General features: G+C 35.9%; 1 protein-coding gene across 1 annotated transcript in view; it reads left to right on the top strand.

The window, feature by feature from the left end:
- The window catches only part of ADK (adenosine kinase), a 291,725-nt gene that overhangs the window by 55,144 nt on the left and 210,413 nt on the right, over positions 1-26,168 (top strand). Inside the window, exon 3 of the mRNA XM_009641995.2 lies at positions 12,787-12,865. Coding sequence (XP_009640290.1) covers positions 12,787-12,865 — 79 coding nt within the window. The remainder of the gene's footprint in view (positions 1-12,786; positions 12,866-26,168) is intronic.

Below are 26,168 nucleotides of genomic sequence, written 5' to 3'. Positions count from 1 at the left end.
AAAGAGTGCCATAGCTTCACTGTACATTTTGCAGAAGTATATTCTTTTCCATCTTCGGAATCTGTTGCTAGCTTGGTTCACTTCAGCCCTTTATCTCTTGTATTATGAGATGACATGAACAATCATAACCTACTCCACTGATGAATTTCTAGATCTTGATTGTTTCTCTCCATAGTTGAATCTTCTAGACTGTGTGCTGGTCATCTTCATTAATGTGAAACTATTTCCATGACTTCGATGATGCCTGCTGCTCTTCTCTGTACCCCTTTCAGTCTTCCACTGTTTCCCTTTTAAGATAATGAGGACCAAAGCTGCTGATGGTGTTCATACTGTTGATTTTCACTCTGGCACGATGATGCCTCCATTTTTATTGGGAGGAGCAAAAAACAATCATAACATTGAGATCTTTCAACTTGCCGATCTTATCCATGAGTAGTAGTATTTAGATCAGGGTCCTTTATTATTTTAGGACTATTTTTACTTCATGCACACCTATACATCGATCAATGTGAAGTCTTGATGTCCTCTTAAAAAAAATATATTGTCTAAAATGGGTCTCATATCAACTTAAGGACATGCAGATTTGCCCATGGAAACTCTCTCATTCTGGTCTTGTCTAGCTATTCAGAATTGCTCTTTGAGCTATTTTTCTAGTCTTGCATTATTTTCATCATGCTTAATACTGGAATGTCTATGGATACTACAAAAAGATGTGTGTTTGGGTGGGTTTTTTTTTTTTGTATTCTTACATGCATTTTGCTTTTTCCCTTTCCCCAACAGGAGATTTAGGTGCAGTTTTTAGGGGTTTTTTGTTGTTGTTTTGAGGGGTTTATTTTATTTTATTTTATTTTTTTTTACAATTTTTGTAGTATTTTTCATTATTTGTGAAAGGAAAAGTTAAAGAAATGCTTCTACCACTTGGAGAAGTGGTTGTGGTTGCTTTGGGTTTCATTACTTCATTACAGTGGCCTGATTTCTCGAGCAGCTGGGTATTCTTTATCTTCTCTGCCCTGTTACTTCCTGCTTGGTCCTTGTTTCTTAAATTTCTGTTTCATCAGTGCTAGTACTCACTAGATTAAATTTTAAAAGACTTTATTTTTTTTCTTAATTGTATTGGGAACATTGAGCAAAGCGATGATTTTTTTTTTTTTTTTTCATCTGTTTAGATACCTGATTATCTAATAAATACTGACTGCAAAGCAGAATGGGATAATTGCATCTGGACCAAGCCTGAGATTTAATTTAATTGTATAGAAAATTATAGTTTTAGTTGATGCTTTTCAGTTACTGGTGTAACAACTTAAGAATACTTAGTTTTATTTCATATTTCCTGAGTTGGCTTATGTGTGTCATATGAGAAAATACCAGAAACATTTTTTAAGTTGAGATTTATTATGTCTACTTTTCTTCTGTTCCATACCAGTCCAGTTATCTTGTTGAAGAAGGAAACGCATATTGATTTGTAAAGAAAACGTTGGGATCCAATTAATGGTCACTGTGTGACAGTTAACTACCAGGTGCTTATGCACTGGTGTTTTGTTCCAGCAGTTTTCCAGACTTAGAAATTAACCTTCAGTGGTCTGTAGCTGCTGAGTTTCCACATTTCCTGGTCAATAGTATATTTCTATACTATATAAAGACAGATAAATGTTTTGGGTTTTTTTTTCCCTAGTGTTTGCAGGGCTAAGGTAAGAGGGGTAAGAAGTAAATGTCTTCCTCCTTCATTCCAGCTTTCTTGGGAGAGAGATAAATTCTTTAATGCACAACTCCTGTGACAAAGTGCTGCTTTTTAGAAACATTGTTCAGCAAAAGAGCTGGTGTGATTCTGTGAAACTTAACAGCTGACCATAAGTTTCTTAATAATAGTGTGTAGATTAACACAGGGTATCACTAAACATGTCTTGTTAGTGTTGTAGTGGCAGGGTGTATACAGACAGGGGAAGGCCCTGGTTTATCAGAGGGAGCCTCTCAATGTTGTCATGTTTGGGTCAAATGTTTGGATTTTTCCTCTCAGTCTGTGAATTATTTTTCTGCTGTGGAATTTGCCTTTTAGTGCTGCTTGGAACATCGCTTTTTGAAACTATGCAGTACTATTTCCTTGCAGCTTTTCTGTAACTTGTGATTTTTGGGTGGTGTTTTTTTTCCCCTGTTCATTGCATATGCTGATTTTTTTTTTTTTTTCCCCAAAAGGTGACCCTCTGAAATTGTGCCTATGGATTGAAGAGATGGGCTGAATTGTCATAGGCTGTGGGATGAGTTATTTTTAGCTGTTGGCATTTCAGGCTGGAACACTTCATTCTGTCGTGCTTGTTAATGAGTCATCTGGAGCAAATGGGCTTCTTGCTTTCAGGGAGGGTCTGTAGCAAATAATAATAGACTAATCTCTGCAGGAGATATTCTGTCAAGTAACTAAAGCTTCAACTAGAAAATATGTTGAAATGGAGACTTATCGCATCCCTATAAGAATAAGCATGCACTCACTATTATTATTATTGTATTATGTATATGGAAATCTCAAAAACTGGAAGGCTGATGAAGAGCCTAGTAATGGTATAATAGTGAAACATTTTCGAGAAAGAAGGTTCGTTGAAGACAGTCACCTTTTACAGATAGAGGAGAATACATAGGTGTTGCCTAATTCAGAATGTCATTCACTTCCTGAAATCTGAATATGTTACGTAATTCTAAGAATCTTCTGGAAAGATTCCTAACTAGATAAGCCCTATATAAGGCTTGCATCCTTGAGAAAACCCCAAATTCATCAACATCCAGTGTATTATTTTTAAGGATTATCCAGCATCTTTGTTTTGGTCCCTACTGAAGAGTATATTTAAAACATTTTTTTTTTCTTTCTATGTGCAGTTCATGGTCTCTCCTTTGACCTCTTCTTGCAAAGTGTGAAGGTTTTACACTGATACAGCATGGTAGCCTTTGTTTTGCAGCTGAAAATATTGCCACTCAAGTAAAAAACTTAATGTAAATCTAATTAATCGAAGTTTTTCTGTTACTGAAATTCCAGAATTTGTTAGTGCAAACAATTAATTTATAAAAAATCTGTGCAAAGCTTTAGGGAGAACTGTATGAAAGATGGAGGGAAAAGACCCTCAAAGTCTATTCTATAAAGGAAATTACGTAAAGAATAGCATTAGTGTCAAGTCTTCTTGTCTCCTTTGGTACTTCTAATGCCACTTAGGATCTATGTGTTTACCTTCTTTTGTTTACACATATTCCTCTTGTAAATCATATTACAAGTTTGAAGAGGCCTTTCTGGTTTGGTAGCAAGAGGATGTTTCCTTTAGAGCTAATAATTTTTACTCTCCACTGATTATTTAGCTGTTTGAGTTTGCTTTTTTCATTTATCAATGGAATATTGAGATAAAAGAGAACATTTAATTGAATGAGGTAAGATAAAATACTTTTGCATTATTAGCACCTGTTGGCCCTTCAGCCTATACTGTTTTAACCCATCTTCTCATGTTGCTGTGATCGCTGTACAAAATGCTTTAAACGAATCAAGTTTAATGATTCTGATATTACCAGTGTGTGCTGCTCCTAAACAACCCCCAGGGCTTACACTGGGTTAGTCAAGATTAATATTTTATGCTTTAGAAATTTGGCATATATCTGCATTGCCGACAATAGTGCTGTGGTCACAACACTTTAGAAACCTATAAATAATCTGGTGTGAGTGGAAGTTTGCTTGGGAAGACTTACTTCGTGTTTCAGCAGAAAGAACTTTTTCTAAACATCAGGCTGCTGTGGCTAGACTGCTTCCAAATCCTGATCTTATTTGTTTATAGCTAGTTTAGGTACACTACACTGACTCTATAGATTGCCCCGTAATTGTCTCCCTAGCAGGTAGTTTATGCGTCTTCTCGGGTAGCAGTCTAGTCTATGTATCCAGTCCTTGGATGTCATCCCACCGGTGTAATTTCTCCTGCTTGTAGGAGCCAGGTTTTTGTCTTTTCCACAAGTGAAAGGAACGTAATTCCACGTTATCCCTTCTGAACAGTTCTGATTCTTTCTTTCTTAAATATTCTGCCCCACCCCACCCCCTTCCCCTGAGTATCCTAAGATGTTGATAATAAACAATTGATTCCTTCTGTAGTTTCCAATGCCACCTAATGAAAATAATGATTTGGACACGTGATTACATACCTATAAAAGAACTTACAAAAAGGAAATATACTTGGTAGTATGCATGTGTGCTAGTGGTAAAAAATACTGCCTGTGGTTTTGAGACACAGAAATTCATGTTATTGCCCACTATCAGTAAGTGACTATCTTGAGGGATATGCAAGACAGAGCTAGCTGCATTGAGAAACAGAGAGGTTCAAGAGAGCTAAAATAGAAATATTACTTGGTATTTACTGTTGGTTGTGCTCAAAGAAGGATTTTCTGCACTCATTATTTGTTCATGAGGAAAACTATTAGAGCTCACTGCATGTTAATAGGAGCTTAGAGTGGACGTATACTGTTGTCTTGGTCTGCTTAAATATCCTGATGTATTTTTAATTTTTTCTTGGTTTAAATTTACTGACTGGTTACTGATTGAAAATAATTTAAAATAGCACAAGGGGTGAAGAAAAATAGATGTTTTAGCAGTGTAGTTGAATTGACATGAACCACTTACATTATTGTAAAAAACAAAAAAATTGATTTAGATTGTGGTTAACAACTGTCACCATTGTTTTGGAGTTTGTGGTAATAGAGAATATTACTCAGATAAAATGCTTCTTAATCTGAGTGATGTATGGAAACAATTAGTTTATAATTTCATTTTGGAACAGCTCAGTCTGCAAAACTTTCTGATACTTTATCGTCTCTGAATTGGAACCTGAGCCTTGCAACTTGGTTAACTTATATTTTGCTGTTTTACTGGATTTGTAGGTAAAAGTACAAATTGTAAAGTTACTATAGTAAAATATTTCTGCCATGTATGAGTGTGCGTATGTCGTCTTTTTTTTTTTTTGTCAGCTCTTTATAGGCAGCTTAATATGATTTGCACTACAGCTTTAGATAATCTGAATTGTAGCAAAGATAAGGTCTAAGATCTCTTGATGACTGAATACTTCTGATATTAAAATATTCTTGGCAAATATTCTGTTAAGTTAAACAAATTTTCACTTTGATGTAAGCTGGAGTAAGTTGATGCTTGTGAAACAGCAGTTTCAATTAGCATTCACTAAAGGTTTATTGACAGTTAACACCTGGTCTCTACTGTGCCAAGTGGGAAGCATCTATTGCAGTCTCATATGACTGTTGCATAATTAGGATTATGATCTCTAATTTGCTTTTAATTTTGTAAATCTAGTCTTATTTTCAAAACCAGTCAGTTTTACTGTTTTCCTGCATTTTTATTGTAGGACAAAGTTATTGATGTTAAAAGGATTCAGTAGTATACTGCTTTCCAAAAATGAAAAACAACTTGCCCTTTCTTTGGTTAGTCAGCAAGGAAATTTGGACACACAGAATACATGCTGAGACCTACCAGTGAATTTTTTTCTGTATTACTTATGAGAAGCAAACAGAAAATGACACAGGTTTTTTGGAAGTGGTATTCTTGTATACAAGCTGCCAAATGTATAGTGGGAACATCAGGAGCAAGTGTAAATGTTTTTGTAATACTGCTGAGAAATAACAAAGGAAATGACCTTGTTCCTTAGTGCTCCAGAACATACTTTGGTGCATCCAAGGATGAAGAAGGTAAAATGCTACATGCTTTTTCCTGCCTGCAGTGTCTTTTGACCCTTGTTGGCTATGCGTAAGGGCAGGGAGTTATTTCTGGCTACAGTGTTTTGCAGCAAATATTATGGTGCAAATCCCTAGATGTATCCGCAAAATTTTTGAGTCTTGGCTGATCAGTTGGAAGATTTTCTTCCAAAAAGACAGTGTGGGGGGGGGAAAGCATAAACTTGTAGTGAATTACTGAACTGATGGAAATTCTCTAATAGTATTTCTGTGATTACTTAAACTCAGATGAAACTTCCTAAAATTTTTGATTAGAGATTTAATAGAGGGAGAGAAATTTTAGTTGTCTTGACCCTTGACCTATGGTATAGTAATCATCTAGAATACACATATTTTAAGGTTTGTGAAAGTACTCTGTGTATATATATAATGTGTGTATGTATTTGTAGTGTTTAGCAACAGAATCAGAAATGTAATCTTTTAATAATCCAGTGGTATAATTTTTCATTTTCCTACAGCATTTCGGAATTTCAACAGTAAAGCTTGCCTTGTGGTGGCTGATGCTTCTGAGTGTAATCGTGTACATTTTTGAGATAATGTAGAGGGGGAGATATCCAAATAATCTGGTATAAGGGGGGCTTTTCAAGAACACTCGCATAAATTTGTCTGACTCTGCTGAGAAAACAAAAAAAAAATTACTTTGAGAAATGTCTTTAAATCATGATCCTTAAGAGCTGATGTTTTAACCTTACATTTGAATGACTCTTACTTTTTCCATCTTGTTTCAATATGCCTAAACGCAAACACATGTGGAAAATGTTCTTTTGGCTTTTATCAAACTGACATTTAAGTGCATTTTTTTTCAACCTCACTAACATTTGTGGTAAAATATTTCAAAGCTATGAATCTTGCAATTTGCCTATGCATTTTTTTTTCTTCTTTCATATATTAACATTTGGTACTCATAATCCTAACCTGGTTGGAATTACTGACTTTTTTCATTTGCTGTTTGTTTGGATGAGGTGATTAGGAAAATACTTCATGTGAAATTCTAGTTTGCAACAATAAATACTTCCATGAAGAGTCACTGTTTTCTGAACTGCGGTAAATAAAGGAGAAGAATATGACAATATGCTATATTCAATTGTAGCAATCGTATTCCTAATACATTTAGCTTTCTGTTGTGTTATGTGTCTGTGGTGTTAACCTGCCTCCAATACTTCCTTTTTAGCATGTTTCATTCTTCCCCTCTACTCCCCTACCCATCCCCAAGCTCTTTAATTCTGTGCCAAGCTAATAAGGGGAAGAACTAGCTCTGGGTAAAGTCAGTCATTGCCAAGCAGCTGTTATACAGTTTTCTCATGTACCTCTGTGATTGTACCTCATTTCTAAAAGGCAATGTTTTTGCTCTTTCAGGTCCAATTTTAAGTAAGAACAAGCAATTATATCTGCATCTCAATTGTAATTGGTTATATGTCAAAGACAAGGGATGAAATAGTTCATATATGTAACTATCCTTTCTAAGGTTTGGACTTTGAACAGTTGTACAGTTTAGAGAAATTAGATACACTCTTTAGAGTTAAAGATATGAATTATTTTTCTTTTTAGCCACAGTATGTGTCCTAAAGTATTCTCCCTTTTTACTTCTGTTTAAAAATAATAACCTTGTGGTTTAATTAAAATGTTTGAACTTCAAGATTAGACCTTTTCCTTAAATCCAAATTAGATTTTACTTAGGATCAAATTATGAGGGCTTCAGCTTGCCTGCTAACACTGACCAGGGAAGGTTGTCTTTCTACAACATGTGCCCCATCTGCCTGGCGGTGTGGCTGCCTGCATCGTTCTGGCATTGGCCCAGGCTGTGATGAAACTGAGAATGTGACAGACGACAGGCTTGTCCAGATGTATGCATAACTACTCCTGCCATGCCCTGCAAAACAATCAGGATGCAGGTTTGGCATTATTTAGTTGTTTGTGTTGATTTATTCCTTGCGGGTTTTCTTAAAAAATGGAAATAATACTTGGTACTTTTTTGTAGTTTTACTGAGCTTTTAGTATTATTAAAACAGGTTGTATAATATGATGCTCGCTCTCACATATTTTTTTCTTTAATTTATGGAGTGATTTCATAGACGTTCTGACACAGGTTACTTAATTTGAAGATTTAAGTAGATTTAAAAAAATGCAATTAAAAGGATCAAACATCTAACTGTCAGTGTTATTAGTCTGTTTCTCCTCACAGCTGAACATTTAAGCTATTGCCATGTTTTAATATGACTACTTCTTGCAATTAAAAATAAATATCTGGGAAAGGTGTCAGAATCACCATTAATTATGATTTTTAATGAAAATCTAATTAAAATTCATCCAATAGCTTGAAAACGTACCAAATCCTAGTCTACCTTCCTCTCTAGAGGGATCAACAAAGGCTGCGTCCCCAGCCCCAAGGAACTGCCAAAGAAAAAGAAGTTACAGACGTATGTGCAACTTGCAAGCTTTTGTTGATTATTTAAGAGGTTTCCATCTTAGCGATTTTGAAAGTTTTTATAACACCAAACACAAATGTACAATCCACTGGAAATATTGCATTGCTACTATTATACAAAATAACCAGATTTTTGTCTTACATTCAGGTTGTCATTATCTGGCATACAAAAGCAAAAAGGGCAAAAATAATTTTTCTCTCCTGTCTAGCTGTTTTTGGCAGCTGATTTTGTAAAGTGTAGCTCCCTGCTGATGTATGCTATTGAGTACATCTTGGGTAATAAGCAGATATATCAAAAGATATCCAGGGCAACATACCCTGCTGAAAAACAAGAGATTACTTTTCTCTACTTCTTGGGGATAAGTAGCTTCTGACATATGCATCAGAAGTGGGTTTTTTTTTCCTGGTGCGCTCTCTGTATAAGACAGTTAAATGTTGGTATCCTATGGCCATTTTACTCTTCAAAAAGAGTTTCTAGCCTAATATGTTGTGTCCAAAAACTTATAAGCATTACTTGAATTGCGTTACTGCAGCTCCATTGCCTTGTCTGCCTTCAGTTGTAGGGAATGTTTTATGTGCTTATTTTTGTTGTCAGTTTGGTTTTGAAACCATGGTGAGGCAAACATGACTGTATTTGTTGCTGTGTAACACAGAACAAGAAGATAGTGCCAGCTCAAAAAAGCCTCACATTTTGTGTATAAAGTGAGTTATGAGAGACGGGTATTGATCCAGGAGAGGATGGCCAGTCATTAGGCTGGAGAATAGCCTCGGGAAAACACACAGCCTTGCTGACAACTTTTTTTAGACATTATGGTGAAAGATAGTCTGAAGGAAGATATAAAGTAGATTTGCTAATATTCGTAGCAAATTCTAGTAACTGGACATTGGATGATATCATAGGTTAGCAAGAGAAAAGGTATCTTTGACTGCTTTGTGCCCGGAGGCTGGTGTAAATCTGAATGTAATGAATGAAGGATGATGTGTTCAGTGCCATATTGCTTTTCAGGACCTTGAAAATGCAGAGGGAGTGGCTTCAGCATGAAATCATGGAGAAAGGTCTAGAAGAGGGGTGTGGAGAGGGGCGAGCTGGTCAGAGGGATTGCCGGCACAGGTGATCTTTGCAGCCGTCTGAAGGGATTAGATATTAAGATGAGTGCATTTATCTGTATAGTACAGAAAGTCATGCTTTTTAAGAGGTGTTATGAGAAGGAATAGTGTAAGGTTTAAACATAGTTTGGTAAGAGGACACAAAGATGATGAATAGTGATGCTCAGGTTATGAGTGATTTGAGTGACAAACAGGGTGGTGAAATTGTCAGCAGTGTTACTTACTGGGAGGAAATTCTAACAGCTGTCTCCAGTTTGAGGTAATGGTATGGCATATGTAAGAGGAATCTGTGCCTTTTAAAAATAAGCCTTCACCTCCTGTAATGTAGGATGTATGTTGTTTAAAAAAAAAATGCATGAAAATTTTATTCTCATTCTTGTTTGTAATTCTCTTATAAAATAGCTTCTTCCATTATCTTATTATACTTTTTTAATAGCCATTAATTCTGTCAAAAGTGAAGCTACTGAAAAGGCTCACATTTCAGTATCAAGTTCAACTAGGGGGAGGAAAAAACCAAAGCAACTGACAGAAGTGCCTTTAGTATAATTGAGCAAAACATTAACATATCCTCTTTGGTCAGTGCTAGAGTTGATCAGCAGTATCACAGCTGAAAACATATGCTGCTGCAAATGCAAACTTGTTTTGGTTAAAATACACTGCAATGTGGTGAACAAATTCATGGTACCAAAAATAGGGGCCCCTCTATATGGTGCTGATTGTGGGATTTATTATTCTGTTATTTAAGGTAATGGTATGTTGCTAGGTCAGGAGAAGGGTCACAGTTCTCAGATATAGCACAGCCTTAAGAAATACTCAGAAAGGCCAACAATTGCAGAAGTGAAACAAAAATATTATTCAGTCTTGCTCATAAGGTTCTAATTTTCTTGAATTACCCTAAGTGTGATAACAGCTTAGTCCTGAAGCACACACAGAAGCTCTGTTTAGCATTCCCAGGCCTCAGAACAGCTTCTACAGTTGAACTTCCTTCCTTAAAATGGAGCATTTTATAAAAGCAAATACCATGTTTCTGAGGCATGCTGGAATGACAGTCTTCTCTTTGCAGGTCAGACATGCAGCACACGGTGACAAAGTCAGTGTTCCCACACTGCCTGTGCCATCTGCTGACATTTTGAAAAATGTCCATCTAACTGTTCATTTTCTTAAGATAAAACACTATTGGCATTCTTAATTTTGAGGTCATCCTTGATACAACTTGGTTATCGGGCTCTTGTGGATTAAAACAATGCAGATTATATTGTCCTTTTGATGTGTCATGGAAAGCAACCAGCAAAAATTTGTTTTCTTGCATTTGTAAGAACTCTTGTTCTGTTTTATAAAACAGACCTTCAGAGGTGTTGAGTTTACTGCCTTGATTCAAAGAAAAGCAGTTAGGTCTTCTAACGTTCAATCTGAAATAGTGAAAGATGGTTGCCATTGTTTGTCTTAGTCTATTGTGTAATTGTAAAATAATTTGTTCAGGTTATTTCTTAGATTACATAGTTGTCACCTTGAAATCTGTAAGTGTTTAAATACATACTCATCTAGACTTAGAGCTGCTAATGTAGGTGATCAACTACAGTATGCTAAGTTTATAAGGTTTAACATGCCATTAAATAATTGGACATAGAAACATGAGATGTCTTTAGGTAAAGGAATTAAAATATGAATTGGCATGTTTGTAGATACATAACAATACAAAACCAACCATGTGATTTGGGTAGTACACGCTCAAATTGATTGAAAAGTTAAAATGTCAATTAAATTAAAGAAAAAATATTGCTGAAATACTGGATTGGTTCGTGATGGTTTGTATGTCTCTGCTTGAGAAGCAATTGTTAGGAGACCTGTTGTGTTTTGTTATTTTTTTCACTACTTTCAGCTACTTGCTAGGAGTCTTGTTGTTTTGGGGGGGGTTCCCACTCTCAGCTACTTGCTATCATTTGAAGTTTCGGTTGCTTGACATAGAATTGGTGGATAATTAGTAGTGTGGATAACTGTGAAAATCATATGTAGTAATTTAGTTCTTGGTTCTTTCTAATTGTCTGCCCATCGGTAGTTTGCTAGGGTGAGCAGCTCATTATTCAAACATTTTAAATGGAAAGTACTGTAGAAATAAAAATGCTCTGACTAGTAACATGGTATTGAAAATCAAAACCTTTTAAACAAACAAGTCATTATTTGACAAATCTATCCCCAAAGAAATTGTAAATGTAATATAAGATTGGGGTTGTGAGGGGGAGAGGAAGGGTAGGGTTGGCAGATAGTGTTAATTTTTCACTGTGTCTGAAATAATGATGTGTCATTGTTTTAAAAGATGCTAAAATACAATAAAATATGTTGTAATACATCTAACCATGAAGCTTCATTTGTTAACAGTGAACATCTAAAGTTAATAGACTTCAAGGACAAATCTGTGCTATTAATTAGGGTTGACTTGAGGTCATTTTGACCCTCAAATGTGCAAATAAATTTTACAGTAAACATCTTAACTTGCCTGCAGGGGTACTTCCTTCTGAGTGTAATGTCTTCTGAGGTTGTTAATTCTGCTGTTTAATCCACTCATTCTGAAGTATGCTTAGAACTCAAAGGCATGATACAGTATTTGTGCACAGCCTCCCTGCAGTCTCCACAACTCACTTGTTCTAGTTTCCTTTTCTGTGACACTTCCCTTTTCTACAGCCTGTGATTATAGAGATAAGGCTGCTTCTTAACCTGTTAGTGTACTGTGATCAGAGATGCAAAAAGTACCCTAGAAAAGGAAGTGTCTTACAGAACTCTATCTGTGTCTTAACCCTAAAGTTTGATCTGAAATATGAAGGTAGATATTTTTGTTAAAAGTTTAAGTATTTGTTTCAACATTCAAACTTAATAATATACTAGTCAATATTACCAGAGTATGCTATGTTTTCATAGTAGTACAACCTGAAGGATTTGAAAGCTCATCTGGAGACACTTGGCTTTTCTCTTATTGGACTTGCTCACATACCAGTAGATTTGTTCACAAAAGTGCTTCACCTGTCAAAATGTACTATTTCCTATGAAAACTTGACCCAAACAACAGTGCTATGTTTGAAGTTAATTTTGAAATAGACACCAGATCTCCTCAATCTTCTCATTTGATTTTACATCCTGTTTCTAGCTTTAATGTGGTAGAATAAGTATCTGAATGCCTTCATTTATATAATTTTTATTCAAGCGTATATTTTATCAATCTAACTGTTCCTTGCAATCAAGCTTATGCTTCAGATAACGGTTTTTTTCAGTTACTTACTCCACTTGCAACTTTCAGGTAAAGGACTGAAGTTGATGTCACACTTCGCTTTGTAATTTGAACAAAATCTAAATAGATGTTTCCAGCTTGCACCATATGTAACAGCTAATGTATCTGAATTTCTTGTTTTCAAATAATGTCATCTACTTCTAGTCTTCATGTCTTCTTTTGAAAACACACACAAAAAATTATAGAGTTTAACTTTTTTCTTCTCTGCTTTTTTTTTTAACAGATTTGAAGAACTTGTGAAAAAGTTCAAAGTAGAATATCATGCTGGTGGTTCTACTCAAAATTCCGTTAAAGTAGCCCAGGTTTGTTCTTCCTTAAAAAAGAACTATGATAATTTGAAGTGTTGAATTTGAACCAACGTGATCTTCTGTATTGTCTATGTTCATGATGAGCCCTACTGAGTGGGTGCTTGTGATTTTGTTGGTCAGACTATGCTTGTATCTTTTGACATGATTTATTTTGTAGGTGTGCTCTTTATGCTTTTCACACACTTTCTGTTAAGGTTATAATCACAACTATGATGTACCTAAGAGTGGGAGGGAGGGTTTTAAAGAAGATTGAGCCGGGCTCTTGTCAAAGGTGTATGGTGGAAGGATAAGAGGCAAGGACAAGGTCCCTAGCTGCAGTTAGGAATCTTCCAATGAGGAGAAAAAAAAAAGTCACAATTAGAGTGGATAAACAGAGAAGTTGTTGAATCTCTGTGCTTGGAGGTTTTCATAACTTACCAGGGTGAGTTCTTGGGCAACCAGATCTAAATTTGAGTCTGGCCCTGCTTTGAGTAGTGGGTTGGATTAGAGACCTGCAGAAGTCCCTTCTAGCCTGCATTGTTCTGTGATTCTAACCACATTTATCCTGTAAGAACTTGAAAGCTTGTCCCTAAAAGACTGAAATGTAAAACATCTTTTTATACGAGGATAATTTTTCTGGGTATAGGTATGATGAAGAACAGTAATGATAAATTGGGTTTCAGGTATACTAGTTTTTCTATAACTTAAGTATGCCTTTTGTCACAATACTCTTATGCGTATACCTGTGTGTATATTTTTAGATTGTGATAGATGTACAAATCCTATAAAGAAAAATATACAAACTGTATTTATAACCTTTTTGTTAATGATTCTGGCTTAGTAACTTCCAGACTTCCTATATAATTAAAACTTACTGCCAGATAGCATTAAATACACACTTGGAAGAAATTAAGTTATAATTTAACAAAGGTTGCCCCGCCAACAAACCAGAAAAAATTCATTAAAGTAATAATCGCTGCTCCTTTGTATAAAATAGTTTCTGCTTCTTAACTAAGGTTTTAATTTTCTGAAACCCTAAATGTCTCAAAAATGTGTGATAAGAATACTTCACAACAGAGAGAAATCTAAGTTGTGTGTGTTTTATTATATATACTATTATAATTCTGAAATGGTTATGATTTTTACATATAGACAGCTTTCAGACCCTTTTGGATTTTTTTTATTATGCAGTCAAGCCAATGTTTTGCTTCTGATACTTTAAAAAAGGCTCTTCATCAGGAGAGCTCAAGTTATTGCATTCATTCCGTGTCAGTATGACTATGGCTTGACCTATGGAGATGGTGTAGAGGTGGAACGCTGTTCATCTCTTCCATGACAGCTGATTAAAGGTCAACTTTTGGGAGGGAGTTCTGCAACTGTTTATTACTTCAGAGACATGAAATTCTGCTTCCATTCCTGTACCTAGATTGAGGAGGTTTAGAAGCAGATGCATATGGCAGACTCAGAGTTTCTAGCTTTGAAGTGTTCAAAGAGCCCAGGATTTTATTTTCATCTCTCCTTGAAGTGACCTCTTTGACTTCAGCGAATTTATTAGCAAACTATGTCTCTTAACTGCCTCTTAATCTATCAGTCCAGGTATTGTTCAATAATTATACTATGAAGTATACAGAACCTATATAGAGTCAATCAAAAAGATGAAATTTAAATCAATGAAATGTAGAGGTTTCTATGTCAATGCTCCTTTCTTACACTGATCAGGTTTTGTCAGTGAACTTTCCTTTACTTTGGCTGTGAGTTGAGAGCCTTGTTCAGCTCCAGTTGCCATCTGGAATTGTATTTGTCTCCAGAAGGGTTGTCATCTCCTAGTTTTTGTTTCAAATAAGATTGAAAACTTCAAACAGTTGTGCATGAATAACACAACATCACTAAGAGGCTTTAAAAAGAGGGATGTGAGGGTGAGAGAGAGAAAAGAGAATTCTGGAAATCTTGAAAGAAGCTGTTATTCTGTAAGCTTTAGCAGAAGAAAAAAAATGTGAGGATAGGAAAAAAAATAGTTTAAATGTAAATTCGAAATTAAACTAGAAATTCTGGAAGAACTTTTGCAGCAATATTCATTGGCATGTTGGAGAGAATAAGTGTGTAAGTAATCTTAGATCTGAATAACTTAAATATGTATTTATTTATTGAAAGTATTGGGAGAAAGCAAAGACTGATTCAGGAAGCCTGACTGGTGGTTGAGAAGTAAAGGACCAATAAATAAGTTCAGAGCTCTGAGGTAGTCACACTTTAAGTGAATGTGGATTCTCTGTGAGAAGATGCGTAGGAAGAAATCCTAAGAATACTGCTCTTATTAATTTCTCAACATGTGTTTCTTTATGGGAAAAGCTCTAAAAAGTATGCTAAAACCTGAGGCATTATAAACTAAAAAAGTTTAACTGTTTAAAAGTTGGTGAGAAATAATTGCATGCTAAGGAAAAGCATCCTTAGAAGCCTGACTCCAACGGAATGAGTAGAATGGCTGGAAATGAACAAGTGTCCTCTGAAGTCTGGCAACCGTTTTTTTTAAAGTTCATTTCTGAGCGGGAAGAGAGTATTGTGAAGGAGCATAGGAGGAAAATTGGAGAGCAATTAATAAAATTATTGGAGTAAAAAAAGGAAGAATTTATGAAGCAACTCATAAATAGGGTCATTGAATTATTTACTTTAAATAGTGTGCTTCTTTAAGGGTCAGAAAAGCAACACTACGTTGAAACAAAAACAGCCAAAGGCAAAATGGGTGGGAAAACTTACAGGCTATAATATGTTTAGGAAGGAAAAATGAAACTGTCATTTGTCTGCTTACATGGTGTGTGGTGATGGTCACTTCTGTTATATGTGCTGGTATATTTTGTATGTTTCTTTTGTATCTGTAAAGATAGTGAGATCTACTTAAGAAAGACTGTATCTCTGTTCCTGAAAAGGATAAACCATTTTTTTTTTTTTCTTAAAAAAAGAAGGGGGGGGAGAAGTCTTAGAAATACTGTATTTATCATGTGTGAGAAATTGGAGATGGTAATCACAGAAAGAGGCAATAGGAGGAAGCTCTGAATTATGAAGAAAACTGGGAAGAAAATCAAGCTTAAATCATGGGGTTTGGAACTAAAATTTAAAGCAGCATCAACTATAATGGAAATGAAGATTTTTAGAAGTTTACAGAGAATTAACCAGAATTGCAGTCAAGCTGTGAGGAGTAGATTCAGGGTGGGTTGTTTTGGATTTTTTTTTCCTAGCATGTTAACAGAAAGATCTGAAGTGCTGCCTTGAAGGAAAAATTTGGCAGGTAAGGTACTAAAGGGAATCTTGGTATTTCTTTAATATTGTATTGCAGCAGAGCAGAAGTAGAGTCTGCAGCATGCTGCAGGAGCGAGCGGAGGTTGGAGAGCATTGCGAGAATGAAAAAGCTGAATGTTGACTGCCCATTGTGGGCATTATGGAAAGTGTATCTCAGCAGGGTCAGAAAAAGAAAAAGGCCTGGATGTATCAGGGACAACAGGAAAGATTTTTTAGAAGAAATGTTTCTAATGTATAGTGGAGAAGACAGATTTTTGCAAAATGAAATGCAGAAGCAGAGCCTAAACATACATTATAGGGAAAGCTCTGTAAAAGGAAAGGAAGGAACAAATGAAAAATTATTCTGTTGGGAAAAAAAAGTACAAAACTGTTGGATTAAAAATTGAGAGGATGGAAGATAAACTATAAAGAGGCAGAAACATGAAAATATCACACTCTTACTTTTGAAAAGTGTATTATCTAAGTGTATTTATAAGTACGATAATATTTTCTTTAAAATACCTGAAAATGGTGAAGGGGAGTACAGAGAGCAATATAAAAGTAATAAAGAGCAGTACTGAAGCCAGTGAGGTAGGATGTTTATGTTCAAGTTCTCTGGGATATTAAAGTTGTTTGAACATGTACTGATCTTGAAAAGAGTGGGGAAGTCAAAATTATTTTGGCTTGACCTAACTCATGTTATGGATGAGGATGGCAGGGGTGGGGGGCAAGTGATTTACGTGTTCCAGAAATGACAGTAACAAGCATAAAAATGGAAAAGATAAAATAAATGAGATTATAGTTTAGTCATTCCCTAATGACTTTAAATTAACAGGAAATTGTGTCTTGGAAATACTAATTCATATTGGGAGAAGGAATAGTGACAGAAAAGTGAAGAAAGTGAAGACAGAAAAGCGTGTGAGGGGAAAGACAAAACTGTTTGAGAGGACAGGAAATAAGTAATCTACAAAGAGAAAAATGGTATAAAATCCCAGTGTTGCTCTGATTCTGTGTCCCTCGCTGTCCTGTCCTTGTTTCTTCCATGCCAATCTGCTTTTCCTTGTCCCCTCTCATCTTTCTCGGGTGTAAATTTGTTCACCTGGAAGATAAAAGATGGCTAACTAGAACAGACTGAGTACTTCTAAAGCCTTAAGGAAAAGTCTTATTGAAATAAATACATTTTCATTTAAGACTTTAGCGCTGAGTGGAAAAATACAGACAGACCATAAAGAATGGGGAGAGGGGAAGAGGAGGAATGATAGAGAGTTTTCCTCAGTGCAGTACAATACAGAAAACTGTTGGAACCCAGATTATCAGCAAAAGTGCAGGTAATGCACAGGTGCTGTGTTACTATTAGGCACAGTTGTTGGGATTTTTTTTTTCTTAACCCACCAGTAGGGAGTGTTAATAACTTCAAACTTTGCTGGATCAAGCTGTAATTAATCGGGCATCAATCACTGAAAATTGCACGATAGTACTTCGGAAAACAAACACTAGAGATGAAGAAGTGAATTGCAATCATTTAGTTTCTGGAATAGAAACTAAAGTTGAACTTTCCTGTTTGGTTTGGTGATCTTGGCATTGCGATTCTGCTCTTATGCTCATTTTTAGTTTTGGTTTGTTTAAAGTTGAAGTTATGATGCATACTTAAGAACAGGGAGGAGAGTGGGGGTATCAAATTGAAACTGCAGTGTGCTGTTCTGACCTTTACTTGTCTCATTAAATTTTGGCTTTATATATAATATGATATGTGACATCTTGCTTTAATCTAAGCTCTTGCAATCCCTCCAAATGATTGGATCCATTATATTAAATCTATAAAATATGCATACATGTAACTGCATGCAGTTCATAAATAATGTATTGTTTTAGTGTTCTGCCAACAAACTAAATTCAGATTTGTGAAGACAGTATTTTACTACTCAGCTTCCTTCTGTAATTTTAATTAAGACTGTGCCTGTCTAGCAACAGACATTGATCTGGAAGGGAAAAAAAAATCTGAACCTTTTAATAGGGCTCATGACTTCAAAGTATCTAAACCTGATAGCTTGCTGACCAGGCCATATTTGCATGATTTTTATCAGTGTTTGTTTTGACTTTGGAGTGCTGAGGTTAGGACTGCAAGAAGTAGTCTTTAAAGTTTTATCTTTCTAATTCAAGTGCTGCAATTTCAGGTCTAACTTGATAGAATTTTATAACTTGGATGTTAAACAGCACGACTTTGGCCACAAACAGCACATTTTCGTTATTGTTTTTCTGGGAGTGCATATCAAGAATGCCACATTCTTCATCCTCAGAATGGGTGCTCTTAGTTTATGCTCAATTTCTTAATAGATTATTTTTATTCTAACAATTCTGCTATTGCTGTGGATCTAGCTGGAGAGAGCTATATTCTATTGTTTATTCCTCTTCAGAAGAATTGTGAAATTCTCACTACAGAAGTTTTATTACCAGTGATGCTGTGTGAACTTGGAAGAACATAGCTTGACACATTTCAAGTTGAATTTGTAGGACTGGCAGATAAGGGAAAAATGTAAGTTACAACTCTCAGGAAGCTTCCATATAGATACTCTTGGGACTTCACAGTAAGATTTTACAATACACACCTCAAAATCATAATGACTCCCCGTTTTTTTTTTTGCACGCTACCTCTCACTATCTAATCGGAAGCTTTTGGGTTTTTGTGGTTGTGCAACATTTTTGCAAAAAGCCTACATACTATTGTTAGATACTTTAAATAAGCTTGGCTTAAAACTGGAGTATGAGTTCATTTACTCTTAATAATGTGCTGATTGGAATAATTTTTAAATGAGGGATAACACTAAGAGAATAATATGATGTTAAATGATGTTGAGCATTTGTGTCCCACAGTTGTCTGTACATCAGGGAAGTATGACAATTTCCTAGTATCAGCCCATATTTCAATGGCTTGTAGCTTCATCCCAATTTTTATTCTTCAGTGATGATTAACTTTATCTGTTAATCTGAAGTGATTGTGCTTTTTAGCATCTAATAAACTGACAAGTTTGAGAACTTAGTTTTGAAAAATGAACAGAGTCACACTTGTTTATAAAAAGCAATATGCACTGAAGACTTAGACGTCTTCTAAATTTTTATTTGTTATGTGGGTAATTAGCCAAACCTTGGCTTTATGTTAAACATATGTGTCTACTGGGCCATGTAATGTTTAAGCCAAAAATAGTCTGTAAAATTACAAATTTATCTATGAAAAATACTTGCAGGCAGAACTGCATTTTTTTTAAAGAATATAAGCTGTAATCTTGCAAACATAACTAGTTTGTTGCAACTGGTTCCATGCTTTAAAATGAAGTTTGTATGTATTTGCAACGTGGTACCCTTGGCTAAAGATTACCTATTGTATGTAATCTACTAAGACCATTACACATTAGCTCTTCATTCAGTCATTTAGTGATTTTTCTCCTCACTTTCCTATCATTCTGTATAAATGGACATAAAACTGTCATGAATTTAATCTTTTCCTCATTTGTGAAAATTTCTGGATTACTTCTGTATGCTTGATTAGACTGAGGCATAGCACGAAGAAAGGTTTGGCTTGGGAGCAGGCCTCAAAATGTGTTGAATATGCATAACTAGGAGAGAGGTAATGGGAAGCTTATCAGGGAGGTCACCCCAAGCATGCTCTCAGTTTTTTGATGTTGATACAACTTTGCAGGACTTATCATTATTTTATTGAATCCATCATGCCATCAGCTAGAATTGTTCTCATTTCTGCTTATTGTGTGCTTAAATTCACTTATGCCACAAATACCTTTCTTGAAGAACTGTTCCTGGAATATTGCTCCCAGGAAATGCAAGCAAGTCCCCTAAACAACTTTTTCCTCCTTACTTAGTGAAGCAGAAAACATTTAGCACTGTATCTTTCTGTTGACCAAAAGTCTTTTTTTTTTTTTTTTTAATATTTTTTTTTTTCCCCAAGAGACATAGGCTCTGTGGCTTTCTGAACCATTTGGGTCAGAATCTTAAATACCTCACAGTTAGTTTTAGCTTTATGCTTGATATTCCTTCATCGGCTTCATTACATACCCCTACTCAGATGGGCTTGGTGGCCCCAGCAAACACATGTTTCCAATATTTTCAGTACTTCAGTCCAGCTTTCAAGAAAAAGTATGAAAAAGCTCTCTTAACCATTTTCTGTTTGATATGGTTTAATAAACTTAGGGGTATAGCCTCATCTTCTCTGCCAGAAAACAATCCCAAGGCATGTGTTTTCTTCTATGCCAGCTCCCACATGTTTCTGCTGTGCTGTGCCTGTGTAGCATTCCACCAGCGTGGTCTCCTGTCAGCGTTAACGCTGGCACCCTGTGCTGTCCTGCAAGCGTGCGTACCTGCTTCTGAACCTTATTCAATGTAAAAGATAGAGAAAGAGTTAGGATTTCTAGCTAAATTTTTCATATTTATACCCTGCTAAAGTTTACGTGCTCCTCGCCAGTAAACTGAATCTCTTAAGTATCTATCCCTGGTGCTGTGGCCAGTCCTAATGAGTGAGACTTGTTGTTGGTGAAGGAATGACAAAACATTGCTCAGTGCTGACAAAAATAGTTGTTGAAGTTTGTCTTTCTGGAAATACGACAGTGGCTCTTCCCACTGTTGCAAAGACGATGTCCCATTGGTAATGTCACAGTGGACAGTGTCACATGCCAGTGACATCAATTTCTGAAGTTATTTATTCTCTCAAGGGCACTCTGTCATTCATGTCTGTTTCCAAATTAGCTTGTGTCAAGCACCACAGTGATGTGTCTGTGCTTCTGACAGAACAGACAGCCTTTCCTCTTCAGAATTAGAACATGCAACTGGTGTAATGCACAAGCTGATTGGTACAGATATCAGAGAAATTCTATAATATTTGAGAGCTATCTAGATTTTTTTTTTAAAGCCTTAGAGAAGATTTCAAGACCTTTTAATCTGTGGTACCTAAGATCAATTTCAAAGCCTTATTCAGAGCTACCTGGAACAGTTCAAAAAAGCAACAAAACCACTTTATCATTATGGCAAACTCTGCAAAATTCTAAGCAAATTTCTCCCAGGTTACAAAGCTGGGTGCTTCTCAAGCTTTTTTGTGCTTGTGAAGGAAGCCTGTACATTGTTTCCATGCTTATGGGTCAGATGTTAAAAGTAAATATTGCACCAGTGTGCTGGAGGAGCTAACTTTTCAAGGTTACTGGTAGTGAAGCTTTTTTCTGCACACCAGTACTGGTTATATACTAGGAATAACTGTATATAACACTCTATGTATATTCATAGGCCTGAGAATATAGTTTCAACAAATACCAGGATGGTCAGAAAATGAAGCTCCAAAGAGCCTCTGGCATTTTTTTTTTTTCAGATTCTGCAATGCCAGGTCCCTAAATTTGTCCTCTTGAAAATGAGGCAGTTTTAGTTACACCAGCGTCAGTCTACAACAGACTTTGTTACGAGACAGATGGTAGCTGTTAAACAGTGCAAGACAAATGTCCTTATGTGCATCGCTTTGGCATGGAATTGAGTGGCTGGCTGCTGGTCACATGCACTTTCCTGATGCACCAGAACCACAACCACTTATCTCTTCAGGTCTTGTCCCTGGTCAGCAACATCAATAGGACTGTGGGAAGAATGTCTTTGAAATACGTCACGTCTGAAATCACTTTAGAAAAGTGGTAGAGTTGTACAATCACATTCCCACTAAATCCATTCAGATAGAACCTTGAAACTCTCTCCTTCTCAGTGTGTTTGAGTGAGCTTCAGAGTGCATATGCAGCCTCTGTTCATCCATCCAAAATTGTAATTTATTTAAATGATTAAAAACTGTTTCCATATTCCAGAGTCATCAAACATCAGTCACCCACATGGAATTGGAAGGCACTATATAAATGGTAGCAGTTGGCTCTTCCTGGGAAACGCAATTCAGCTGCCTGCTGCTTGACTCAGCTTCTATGCCTCTCTAGCTATGTTAGCACCATGTTTTGGAGCTGTAAAAATTTGTCAGTTTTTTTCAAAAGCAACAAAGGAATTTGGGCTCTGTCCCTAAGCTAATGTCCAGTTGAGTGAGTGGACTCAAACTTCATTGATTTTTCGTTCTGTTCTCCCCTGAGCCAATGACACCTCTAACTTGCTAAGCCATGCTATATATGAGAGTGAGATTAAATAGTACATTTCCTAATTTATACTTATCCTGAAAATAAAGATGTTTCTAGGTAACACAGTAATTGGTGCAGGCTGGGATTTATCCTGAAGAAACAAACAGCTGGAAGTATCAGTGAGCCACATTTAGGAGACCTGGTTGCAAGGGTGCCATGCTGTGAACCCTCCAACCTTTCTGTATGCAGAAAGACAGTGGGACTTTCTCAGAACCTTTCCCTCTGTGAGGCTGTCCATGCAGCGGTGGGCTGATGGCACTCTAGTAGTTGACTGACATTTACTTGACTTGTTCCCATTAGTTGACACTGGAAGGAGAATGACTGCTTGATTTGGCAATCTCGGAAGAGAGGGTAAATCCCTGTGCTTCACTGATTAATTTGGCATGCCACTCAAGTCTTGGGAGCTCAGGAGCTGTTTTATCCTTAGCAGCTCAATAAGTTACATAACTACATCTTTAGCAATTAATTAATGTTAAGTGATGTGATACAGTGGGGAGTTAATTGCCCTGGAAATCTGAAATGCCAAGTTACAGGGGTTTCTTGCACATCTCTAGAATACTTCCTGTTGAAAGTGTACATTTATTTCTTTTTTTCCTGAACAAGGACACTGAAAATCTTGCTGTTAGCTAAGAACTCTCTGCAGGTTTTATAATATAATATTCCTGGAGACCTAGTGCTTTCCTCAGGAAGTTTAAATATATTAGTATAACTTCCTTGCCCATTTATTCACAGGTTTGTTGCCTAAAACCATTCTTTTCACCCTTTCAATAACTTGTGCTCAATCCAAGTGCATGTATGTCTGATTTTGTACTTTGGAGTTCTGAATTTGACTTTGCTGCTAATTTGCATTGTAACCATACATTAAATGAGTATACCTTTCTCTTTTTTTATGTATATGATGGAGATAATAGTGCTTTATCAGAATAGAAGTTTAATATAGGAATTTACCTAGTCTTTTTAGAAATGCAAAGGGATAAGGACTAGTAATTTTAGTTCATTAGGGGGTACAATAGTTCCTCTTTTTAGGACCCTGAGCACGATTTCAAAGAAACACTGGCCCGCGCAGTGACTAGCGTTACATGTTATTCTGTTCATAGAAAGGGCATGGGATAATGCAGTGAACTCCCAATAGGGAAGTCTTATCCTAGGACTACTCTGTCAGTAGTTGACTTATACCCTGACCCATCAGAGTTGGCCTGTAGGTATTCTTATTATTGGTATATATGGAAGTTCTTAATTAAAAAAGAACTTTCTAAAATTTGACCTCATTGATATGCGTTGAGTTTCACAGTTTAATTATTCTTGCTGCAAAATAGTATTTAGAGGGATTTGGCCTGTTATCATCTTCAACAACTGTGGGAGACCATTTACCAGAATATTTACCCCATATTGCTGTGGTTCTGTTCAAAACAGTCACAAGACCTTAAAGGAAAAATACGCCTCTTGCATACTCTGAATTTGTTAAAGCACAAACACATACACAGCACCTCCACTTAGCTCCACTTAGTTTCTTGGTATGTTGTACCTAGTAAAGCAACATGCTGAAAGTTGATGGGTTTGTATTCACTTCAAATGCTGTGCTCGTGTTCTGCTTTTAACTCTGGGATGTTTTTCACTTGTGAGTGAAGGAAGGGTCCTGCATGCATAATAGCTAGATTCTCCATACTTCCCCTAGCTATTCACAGTGCCTACCTTAGATTCTTCCCCCATCATCACACATGCCACAGTACTAGGACTGAACCATTTCAAATGGTTTTGCATTTCTTTTCCCTAATCACTTAAAGATTTGCCCTAGGAAACAAAACAAGTAAACTTGTTTGCTTCTACATATGTTTTTGTTCTCCGTTTTTCTAATAAGACCACCACTCTGATTTATTAAGACATCTTTAAGAGTTAGATGTGGACATTTTAGAAGTGAATAGTATTTACTAATAAAAGATATGCTTGATATTACATACTAGTCTGTGTGAGAAGAGTTTAGATATCCTGGCAGAGTGAAATGACTACAAACAATTATACTGACTTTCTTCACAACATTGCAGTCTGACAAATAAATGAATTAATTCAAGAAAATTATTTATTCTTGTTCTGTCAATGGTAGCATTAAAGTGTTGAGATGTATTTGTAAACCCTAAGAACGCAAGTCTGTCTTTCGTTATAATTACAGTGGTACAAATGTGCTGTAGGATAAATTTAGCTTGTTTAGTTTGTCTTTTTAAAAACACAACCTGAAATCATCAGTGATCTCATATTCTTAGTTTGTAAATAAAACAAATAAAAGGAATTTTTTTTAAAGACAATTTTCCAGAGGTCACTTGGACTCTGAGATGAGCTGGGATTTTCTGCCTTTCATGCATATTATGTGGAAGAAATTCTGCTTGACTGTAGATTAATTCCATAGTCTACAGTAGATTATTATTAAACAAAGAAGGAAACTTCTTGATGTAAATTTTAAATATTGTTATTTTTCATTGTTCAAGTTTTTAAAATACTTTGTGTACAAGTCGAAACTACAGTGGGTATGATTGATCAAAAAAGCTAACTTTTGTGTGGCCTCAGCAGTTCTCACCTATGATCTCAGGATGGGTCAGCTTATTCTGTAACAGCTGCTGAATTGCTGCAACCTGCAGGCCAAAATACTAAGAGAAAATAGGTGCTGGTTTATTTTCATTTAGCAGGCTGTCAGCTGCGGTAGCTCAGTAGACATGTCACGAGCAACTGAATTGTTCCTGCAGTGAGGGCAAAGGGTTCCTGGGAAAGGGATTGGTGGTTTGCTGGTAAAACACCACTAAGCTCTCCTACGGAAATCTGTTCCTGCTCGTAAGTCAGAGCTCTATGCCTAGGTTAGAGTCCAGAAAATCAGCTCGTCCTCTCCAGAGGACACACATTACAGAAATCTGTCTGCATCATTAATTATCAGTGGTGTCCAGCTATGGCTGTAAGGGCCCCTGCCCTATTGTGAGGGAATTTGATTATTGCATCTTCAGTTTATGAACATAGCTAGTGATAATTGCAAGGCAGTCCAAAATTCAGCATTAGTCTAATTACTGTAACTGAAGAATTTGGATCCCTAAATTAATTTTACTAATGCTTATCACATGTGAAATACAGATAACTTGATAAATGATATGTATTACTTCTTAACTTTCCCCCGTTCCCTTTTAAATAAATGTAGACAAAATGTTAATGCATCTGATTAACCAAATCTAGAAGTTTAGGGATTGCCTATTTAAGTCAATATGAAGTTTTTTTCAAATATTATTTTTAAAACTTGATTGAACTGGTATATAAAAATGCAAAGAAGTTAGCACTGCAGGAATACACTTGTTATAATTATACCTTAACACTAAACTCAATTATTATATCATTATTTCCATTTTCTCTTAAACAGTTATGTGCTTTACAATACATTAAAAATCTGTTTTTCAAAATAGTTTTGAAAATTTATTGCATTTTCTCTTGTCCAGTGTTAGTTGCCCATAGGAGACATGTCTTTGTGGTGTTTTGGAGTCATGGAACCGAAAGCTCACATCTCAGAAATGACAACTTTATATTCTGTTCCCTTTTCAGAAGGGACCAGTTCCAGAGAGAAAAAGGAAGTGGGACTCATTCTTTTGAGGGAGTCTTAATATATAAAAATGAGGAAAAGCACATCTACCAAAGGCAAAGGAATTATTCTTAAATAATTAGTCTCAAATAAGTGTTTGTCCGACTTTTTGCTTATTTAGTTATGTTGTTTCTTCAGAACCATTTCTAGTGAAAAAAGTCTTTATTTTTTTATTTTATGACAAGCTAGTCCATGACCCTCTAAACAGAGCAATTTATCAGATTTTGCCATCATTATTAATAAAGGTATATCTGCTTTTCAAATGCTTTCCAGTAGCCCTGTAAGA

This window comes from Egretta garzetta, unplaced genomic scaffold (assembly GCF_000687185.1).
Source record: "Egretta garzetta isolate BGI_Z169 unplaced genomic scaffold, ASM68718v1 scaffold56, whole genome shotgun sequence".
In the NCBI taxonomy this organism is placed as follows: domain Eukaryota; kingdom Metazoa; phylum Chordata; class Aves; order Pelecaniformes; family Ardeidae; genus Egretta; species Egretta garzetta.
This window is presented reverse-complemented; position numbering and strand designations above follow the sequence as displayed.